This window comes from Gymnoscopelus microlampas (genome assembly GCF_963454915.1).
Source record: "Gymnoscopelus microlampas genome assembly, chromosome: 23".
Taxonomy (NCBI): domain Eukaryota; kingdom Metazoa; phylum Chordata; class Actinopteri; order Myctophiformes; family Myctophidae; genus Gymnoscopelus; species Gymnoscopelus microlampas.
The window spans coordinates 564949-574887 of record NC_139960.1 but is presented as its reverse complement, the minus strand read 5'-3'; the positions used below and the strand labels follow the sequence as shown (position 1 = coordinate 574887).

The 9939-nt window shown below is 44.5% G+C and overlaps 1 protein-coding gene across 1 annotated transcript in view; it reads right to left on the bottom strand.

Moving 5' to 3' along the window:
- rassf3 (Ras association domain family member 3) overlaps positions 1 to 9480 on the bottom strand; it is a 75662-nt gene extending 66182 nt beyond the window's left edge. Inside the window, exons 1-5 of the mRNA XM_084049926.1 lie at positions 9458 to 9480; positions 7309 to 7663; positions 6916 to 6948; positions 5336 to 5595; positions 5008 to 5045 (exon numbers count right to left, since the gene is read on the bottom strand). Coding sequence (XP_083906052.1) covers positions 5008 to 5045; positions 5336 to 5595; positions 6916 to 6948; positions 7309 to 7663; positions 9458 to 9468 — 697 coding nt within the window. The 5' untranslated portion in view covers positions 9469 to 9480. The remainder of the gene's footprint in view (positions 1 to 5007; positions 5046 to 5335; positions 5596 to 6915; positions 6949 to 7308; positions 7664 to 9457) is intronic.
- Between the last annotated feature and the right edge of the window lie 459 nt (positions 9481 to 9939).

Genomic DNA, 9939 nt, shown 5'->3' with positions numbered 1-9939 from the left:
GCTTATATTGTAGAAACTAGCGCCATATATTACATCATCTGGTTCTTAAACTGCTAATAAATAAAGTATCCAACCAATTCCACTTGTAGTGATTCATTTTGTCCACATGAGGGCGACCTTTGAATACAAACAGATGAACGGAGTCTGTTGGTTCATTAATACATGACACACAGTTAGAGCAGTGGTTCTCAAACTTTTTCATGTCAAGGACCCCCAAATGGACACTTATTAGCCCGCGGACCCCCATTTGAAAAGATAAGCCAGGGACCCCCATAAGAGAAGATTTTTACGGCTCTAGCAGTGATTCTCAATCATTTTAATTTCAAGGACCCCCAGTTTAACATGCATTAGGGCTACGGACCCCCATTTAATGGCATTTCTATCTCTGGGACCCCAATTCATATTGTAAAATCAATGTTAATTTAACTCTGAGAGTGTACAAATGGAACCAAATGGACCCTAACGGGTCCATTTGGTTCCATTTGTACACTCTCAGAGTTACAGAACCATAAGGGTCCATATGGTTCCTATCCATCATTTAGCTGGGGACCCCCTGGAACCCCCTCAAGTACCCCTGGGGGTCCCCGGACCCCACTTTGAGAACCAATGAGTTAGAAGACAATACACACTGAGCTTGTAAATCTGTTATCTTCACTACATTTTGTGCGACGCTGTTGTATGATGATGAATTAGGGGATTCATTCACTACCAAACATACAAATAATACATATGGACAATAATTCATATCTGCAAAGTAACTAACTAAAGTTTTCAAATAATTGTAGTGGAGTAAAAGTACAATATTTGCCTCTGAGATGTAGTGGAGTAGAGGTAAAAGTACTGAAAACTGGAAATACTCCAGTAACGTAAAGAAAATACCTCAAAATTGTAAGCACAATACTTGAGTAAATGTACTCAGTTACTTTACACCACTGATTAATTGTCCTTTTAGAGCCTCATTCTAAACACAGTAACACAGTGGTGCTCTTATAGCCTCTACCAGCAGGTGGAGCTGTTGTTTACATTTAGTTTCACTAATACATGTTTAAATACCCAGGAATTGTCTTCTGCATTTAACCACTTCATCTCTGCTTTATACTCATCTTATAAGGATGTGAGATGAACTAAATAGCAGATCTACAAGCTCACAACACGTCACCTGCATGGAGGCTCCATGTCAACACAACAGTGTCCTTTTGGAACAGGTTTTAATGTGCAGGGTTCACCAGCCAGGGTTCCTAAATATGTCAGAAGATGGACCCCCACATTCAAGTCAGAAGTTTAGATGTAAAGAGTGGTGGAAAAAGTTCTCAAATGTTTTACTTAAATAAAAGTATCCAAACCATACTATACGAATACTCTGTTACAAGTGAAAGGCCTGTGTTCAAAATTCTACTTGAGTAAAAGTACAAAAGTATTGGTATCAAAATATACTTAAAGTACCAAAAGTAAAAGTACTAAAATATTTGAAAATAGCAGATCTACAAGCTCACAACGCGTCGCATTGCGACGCGTTGTGAGCTTGTAAATCTGCTATTTTCAAATAGCCTATATAGGGCTAAAGTGGTTAATGTAAGTTTTATACTGTAATAATTTATATTTGCAAAGTAACTAGTAACTAATGATTTCAAATAATTGGAGTAAAAGTACAATATTTGCCTCTGAGATGTAGTGGAGTAGAAGTAAAAGTATAGTTAATTGGAAATTCTCCAGTAAAGTAAAAGTACTCAATACTTAGTAAACTTGACCTTTGGCTCAGTACTTGGTCTGTTCTTTTTACCCTCTACACACCAAACCTCTCTGGCAAAATAAATGCTGTGACGCGTTGTGAAGCTTGTAGATCTGCTATTTACGGCGAATGCTCCACCCGGAGTACGTTATCTCAGGTCTTAGGTCAAGGACCCCCAAATTCATAGGTATTTGGCCGCGGACCCCCATCCGTTTTGTGCCAGGGACCCCCAGAAGAGAAGATTTTGGAAAAATAGTTCACAAGCTTGTAGATCTGCTATTTTTGAATAGCAGATGAATCCACCACTGGACATGTAATATGTAATATGTTTATGTAGAGTACATGTACTCACAGTATGTCAATGTAAAACTAACTAATAAAGCTGGTCATTCAAACAGACAGTAATGGTGTGTTGTCATGGGGGCGGGGCTAAGATGGCGTCAGCCTGAAGCCGGCTCTCACATACACACACACACACACACACACACACACACACACACACACACACACACACACACACACACACACACACACACACACACACACACACACACACACACACACACACACACACACACACACACACACACGTGTACCTGCACATGTAAACATGCACGTAGGCTACATACCAAGACACGTGACTCACGTACCTGTACTAATGTATACACGTCACACACACATATACACACGCACGCACGCACGCACGCGCACACACACACACACACACACACACACACGCACGCACGCACGCACGCACACACACACACACACACACACACACACACACACACACACACACACACACACACACACACACACACACACACACACACGCACACGCACACATAGCTACAGTGTTGCTCAACTCAAGAGGAAGCATGTAGAAATAGCCAAAGTATGCACAGGGCTGAAGTGGTTAAATAAAAAATGTACTCCAGTAAAAGTACAAAAGTAATGGTATCAAAATGTACTTAAAGTATCAAAAGTAAAGTAAAAGTACTACGCAGAATGTGCTGTTTCACATGTTTTCAAATGTATAAAATTCATTCAGTTCTTTTTTATATACAAGTATATTTTGTTGTTGTTATATTAATGTTTTATTATCATTAAAAGAAGCTCTGTAGTCGTGGAGACATTTCTAACATTCTATTGTTTAGAGGAAACAGACAGGGAAGTATTTCTGTTTGTTTCATAACAGCCCTCTGGTCTGTTCAAAACCAGTTTATCTACATGCCACTGTGTGTGTGTGTGTGTGTGTGTGTGTGTGTGTGTGTGTGTGTGTGTGTGTGTGTGTGTGTGTGTGTGTGTGTGTGTGTGTGTGTGTGTGTGTGTCTGTGTGTGTGTGTGTGTGTGTGTGTGTGTGTGTGTGTGTGTGTGTGTGTGTGTGTGTGTGTGTGTGTGTGTGTGTGTGTGTGTGTGTGCTACTGTACAGAATAGTATTCATGCCTTGAACAGAGTCTGTGTTAACCTAACTGATCTATTAAACTCAGGGGTCTTCAACAGGGGGTCCGGGACCCCTAGGGGGTCCTCAGAGTTACTACAGGGTGTCCGCCAAATCTTTGTGTGATAGGATATATATTTTTTACATTAACCACTTGAACCCTAGCATCCCTTTTCTGAGGAGAACTTTAGCCAAAAATAGCAGATCTACAAGCTCACAACGCCTCGCAGCGCGAGGCGTTGTGAGCTTGTAGATCGGCTATTTTTGGCAAAGAGGTATAGGTGTAGAGGGGGAAAAGAGCAGACCTAATTAAAAAAAGAAAGTTATATAGAGGGGGTCCCTGCTTCATCTCTCTCTCAGCTAGGGGGTCCCTGGCCTGAAAACGTTGAAGACCCCTGATTTAACTAACTGATCTTTTTTCCCTTCTATACACCAAACTCTGTGCCAAAAATAGCAGATCTACAAGAATTCAAATAAAAATAGCAGATCTACAAGCTCACAAGGTGCCTGCGACGCGTTGTGAGCTTGTAGATCTGCTATTTTTGCTTGTAGATCTGCTATTTTCGGGCAAATGTTCAGTGGCGTGCACAGACACACATTTTGAGGTGCAGGTGCTCAAGTAAATTATCCTTTTTTTTGTTTACTAGGTCTGCTCTTTTTTCCCTCTACACCTATACCTCTTTGCCAAAAATAGCCGATCTACAGATCTAGATCTGCTATTTTTGGCTAAAGTTCTCCTCAGAAAAGGGATGCTAGGTTTCGAGTGGTTATGATAAAAAGAAAAATCATATCACATAAAGATTTGGCGGACCCCCTGTAGTAACTCTGAGGACCCCCTAGGGGTCCCAGACCCCCAAACTTTTTTTCCCTTTCAAAAGGGAACTTCTGGTCAAGAGGGCAAAGGGCAGGTGCTCTATCACAAACTAGAGTCTATCTGTGCACATCCCTGCAAATGTTCCTCCCAGAGTAGGGATGCTAGGGTTCAAGTGGTTTAATGTAAGAGCAGTAGTTCATATATTATCACACACAGATTTGGTGGAATCTAAGAATATATAAGAATAATAATCTAAGAATATCTTCGCCGAAATTAGCCGATCTACAAGCTCACATACAGCCCATCTACAAGCTCACATTTAGCCGATCTACAAGCTCACATACAGCCGATCTACAAGCTCACATACAGCCGATCTACAAGCTCACATACAGTACATGCGATCTACAAGCTCACATACAGCCGATCTACAAGCTCACATACATGCGATCTACAAGCTCACATACAGCCGATCTACACAACTAGCACACACAACTACACACAGCTACAGCCACAAACAACTACACACAACTACACACACCTACACACAACTACACACACCTACACAACAGCGGCTAACAAGGCAACAGTGGGCCAGACACGGGGTGGTCACAGACACTAACTAGAAAATGTGCTCCTCGGAGCACAAGTCTCCGCCAGCAAATATTGATTAATCCTGTCTAAGCTATTTATATTACGTATTGTGATGACACCAGTGTGTCTACATAATGTATTGCTCCGCCATTTCTCAGCCATTTCGTGATTATTCCTGTCTTACCTCACTTTGAAAGAGACACAGACTCTTTCAAAGTGACACATCTATTTATAGGCCGCTATACGTCATGCGTCTCACTAGCCAATCAGAGCACACTCTTTCAACGTATTGTCACGTGTCACGTGAGGCTTGACCAGTGTTAGCTTGGCCGAGGGGGAGGGGTGACGGAAAGTGAAAACATAGTCTCCTGGCGGAGACAAAGAGTTAACTCACCTGTACAGGTGATCACAGACATTAAAGAGTTAACTCACCTGTACAGGTGAGGCTGAGGTGAAGGATGTAATCACAGACATTAAAGAGTTAACTCACCTGTACAGGTGAGATTGAGGTGAATGATGTAATCACACAGACATTAAAGAGTTAACTCACCTGTACAGGTGAGGCTGAGGTGAATGATGTAATCACAGACATTAAAGAGTTAACTCACCTGTACAGGTGATCACAGACATTAAAGAGTTAACTCACCTGTACAGGTGATCACAGACATTAAAGAGTTAACTCACCTGTACAGGTGATCACAGACATTAAAAAGTTAACTCACCTGTACAGGTAACACTGTGGTGAATGATGTAATCACAGCAGACGTCACACCAGGTTCCCTCTCCTCCCGGGACGAAGTGATGCCCCTCCCCCGTCTCCTCCCTCACCCGGGGGTCTCTCTGACGGGGGGAGAAGATGGTTCCCACGTGGGGGGCTCTGTAGCCTCGCTTCCTGCTCCGCGCGGGGGGTCCTTCGGCCTGGCCCCCCCGCTCAGAGGGGCCCGGCGGCTCAGGGGGTCCCGCCACCTTCTGGACCCGGCTGTGTGAACCCTCTGCAGGGAGGACGGGTGTAGAGGACCCCTATACACACCATGAGGACACCTCAGTGTTATTTCACTAAATAACATGAAATACAATGACATGAAAATACATTAAATAAATGCATGCTGAAACAATGTAAAGGTACTGTAGGGTAAGTGACATTTTGTGAAAACAAACGTTGTTTGTTAAAAGATTAAAGCTCTATAGTAATCGAACAGAGGCGATGATTGACAGGCAAAATCCCTGAACAGCGACACCTGCAGGCAAAGTTGTTTTTTTTCATTGCAGTTGAAAAGGCTTTAGAAATGTGAGAGAAAAACACCTGCCATGGCTCACTGGAGTGGATTTTTTTGTTAAAACCTTTTATACACGTTTGAAGGACCATGACAAAGACTTTTAATGTGTGGTAAAACTGAACGTCATGAAACCTTTAAAGCTCTATAGTAATCATTGCTATTCTTCTGCCTACACATACGTCATGTCCTAGTAGCGAATAGGGGAAGGGAATCAACGTCACGTGATGCCTTTGTTTGGCCCGGATGTGTCTCAAAGAATATGATTATTGTCATTATTGGAATATGTGGCGCTCCCATTTTAATTGATCACAAGAGCGGTGGTTGTTGCAATGACCTGCACTTACAATACTTCACCACTATGTTGCGCTGTGACGAAATAAACCCATAAAATGTAACAACGTGTACGTTCCGTAGTGCAATTCCAAAGGTTAAAGCTGTGTGTTGTTTCACCAGAAAAAGTAATGGCGGATTTGACCACGCCCCAAAATACGCGTATGTGTGTCTCAAAGAACAATGTATGTTCAATGTTTAGAGTGTTTTCTTTGTGATTTCAGTGAACTTTGTTCAAAACATTGTTTGTTTTTATATTCAAACTAAAGTAAAGTAAAGCTATAAAGTCCTCTGCTTCTACTTTACAGTGGCGTGCACAGACATTTTGAGGGGCAGGTGCTCAAGTAAATTATACTTTTTTTTGTTTACTTGGTCTGCTCTTTTTTCCCTCTACACCTATACCTCTTTGCCAAACATAGCAGATCTACAAGCCCACAACGCCTCGCAGCGCGAGGCGTTGTGAGCTTGTAGATCGGCTATTTTTGGCTAAAGTTCTCCTCAGAAAAGGGATGCTAGGTTTCGAGTGGTTATGGTAAAAATAAATATCATATCACATAAAGATTTGGCGGACCCCCTGTAGTAACTCTGAGGACCCCCTAGGGGTCCCGGACCCCCTGTTGAAGACCCCTGCTGTGCTCTTTTTTTTTCAAAAGGGCACTTCTGGTCAAGAGGGCAAAGGACAGGTGCTCTAGCACCACCTAGAGTATATCTGTGCACGTCCCTGCTACTTTACCTCCAGAGGAGGAGGAGTCCTCTGTGGCTTCACCTCCTCGGGGTGACGGTGCTCCCTCTTCACCTCCTCTGGGTGACGGTGCTCCCTCTTCACCTCCTCAGGGTGACGGTGCTCCCTCTTCACCTCCTCTGGGTGACGGTGCTCCCTCTTCACCTCCTCTGGGTGACGGTGCTCCCTCTTCACCTCCTCTGGGTGACGGTGGTCCCTCTTCACCTCCTCTGGGTGACGGTGCTCCCTCTTCACCTCCTCTGGGTGACGGTGCTCCCTCTTCACCTCCTCTGGGTGACGGTGGTCCCTCTTCACCTCCTCAGGGTGACGGTGCTCCCTCTTCACCTCCTCTGGGTGACGGTGCTCCCTCTTCACCTCCTCTGGGTGACGGTGCTCCCTCTTCACCTCCTCTGGGTGACGGTGCTCCCTCTGGCTCCAGGCCTCCTCCAGACCTCCTAAACCCGGGTTGTGAGGAGACGGGTGTCGGCGGACGGCTCTCACCATGTGGGCGGGGCCCTTGTTGCTCTTGGACGCCCGCTTCTTGGCGCCGGGCGGCGGGAACATGGGGTCCTCCTCCTCCTCCTCCTGCTCCTCCTGCTCCTCCTCCTCCTGGCAGGAGCAGACCCTCCTCTTGGCAGCGCCATGCGGCCAAACCACGGCCTGAAGAACGGCCCCCGGCGGAGGAGACTCCACCGCCAGCAAACGCGTGGGGGAGTATTTTCTGGCCTGTTGGCTCATGTGGAACATGATGCAAGAGACGCTGCGGGACACACAGACCACTGTAGTGAGGTGGAGGTAACTAGATACAAAAGTAACTAGTTACAAAAGTAGCTAGTTACAAAAGTAGCTAGTTACAAAAGTAGCTAGTTACAAAAGTAATAACTATACCCCCAACACACTGTAGCGTGTTGGGGGTAACTACCTACAAAAGTAACTAGCTACGAAAGTAACTACTGTAGTTAAGTTGGGGGTAACTAGCTACGAACGTAACTACTTACCCCAGGTAACTAGACACAAAGGTAACTAGTTACAAAAGTAACTAGCTACACCCAACACACTGTAGTGAGTTTGGGGTAACTAGTTACAAAAAGTACTAGTTACAAAAGCAACTAGTTACCCCCAACACACTGTAGTGTGTTGGGGGTAACTAGTTACAAAAATCACTAGTTTAAAAAGCAACTAGTTACCCCCATGGGGGTAACTAGCTACAAAAGCAACTAGTTACCCCCAACACACTGTAGTGTGTTGGGGGTAACTAGCTACAAAAGCAACTAGTTACCCCCAACACACTGTAGTGTGTTGGGGGTAACTAGCTACAAAAGTGCATCATTATACATCATAAAAGTACATCATTATCAGACTTGTGTATGCCCCAAGATGACTGGCTGCATATCCAAGTTTTGCAGCAATTTGTAGCAATTGTAGAAATATTAGACCTTACTTGTCGAATGTTTAATCATGTTCTAATCATGTTTGTATATATTGAAATTATTTATTAGGAGTAACCCCTTGAGATTCAGGATCTCGTATATGTATACTTTACTTTACTTAAGACCATTTTCAAATATTCTATTTTTTGTTTATATTTTGGACAAAATAGACAATTTTACATGGAGGTGCCCAGATGTCCCTAGTGCCCACATCTCCTGTATTACATGGAGGTGCCCAGATGTCCCTAGTGCCCACATCTCCTGTATTAAATGGAGGTGCCCAGATGTCCCTAGTGCCCACATCTCCTGTTTTACATGGAGGTGCCCAGATGTCCCTAGTGCCCACATCTCCTGTATCACATGGAGGTGCCCAGATGTCCCTAGTGCCCACCTGTGACCCTTACCAATACCTGCCCATCTAACTCTCTGCTCCGAGGTATAGCCCAGGCGTTTCGGGCCAGAATCGTGCACTTTACGATACAAGCATGAAATTTGGCACACAGTTAGAGCATGCCATAAGGAACATTTTTGGCTATAGGGCCATCGCAGATTTGTCCTGTGGTAACCATGGCAGCCATTTTCCAAAATGGCCTCCATCTGCTGTTATTTTACCAATAACTCCGGTGCTAGACCACCTAGGATGTTGATTCTGGTGACTAATCCTACATTCTCAAGTATGAGGAATACAGTGGTACTATTTAGAATTGTGCTGTGGTAACCATGGCAGCCATGTTTCAAAATGGCCACCACCTGCTGTCATTTTACCAATAACTCAGGTGCTAGACCACCTAGGATCTTGATTCTGGTGACTAAACCTTACATTCTCAAGGATGAGGAATACAGGGGTACTATTCACAACATGCTAGTAACTACCTAACTAACTACAGTACATGAGGAGGCTGATACTCGCGTCATATTACACCTAGAAGATGCTGTGAAGGAAGGGTATAGCAAGGTGACAATACGCACAGTAGACACGGATGTGCTGGTCCTGGCAGTAACGTCAGCCCAACGCCTCCACTTGACTGAGCTGTGGGTTGCTTTTGGAACAGGGAAAAGTTTCCGTAACTTAGCAGCTCATGAGATGGCAAGGGCATTAGGCCCAGATCGATGCTTAGCCTTACCCATGTTCCATGCCTTTACTGGATGTGACACAGTGTCATCTTTTGGAGGCAGAGGCAAGAAGATGGCATGGAAGACCTGGAAAACCTATGGTGACGTCACACGTGCCTTCAGTTCCTTAGCTGCCATCCCACAGAAAATACATGACTGGATGGAGCCTCTGGAGCGATTTGTGGTATTGCTCTATGACCGCACTAGCGGCCAGGCATCAGTGAACGGGCACGGAAGCAGCTATTCACCCAGATGGGCAGAACAATTGATGGACTCCCCCCAACACGAGCTGCACTGACTCAACATACAAAGAGGGCAGCCTACCAAGCTGGCCACTGTTGGGGACAGGCGATGGTTGCAGCCCCTGAACTCCCATCCCCAGGTGAATGGGGGTGGAAGAGGAAGGAGACGGGTGAATACAAATAATTTAATCCACTTCTTTACACTTGTAAACCTGTGATCTGACAATAAAGCTGATTCTAATTTTGACAGG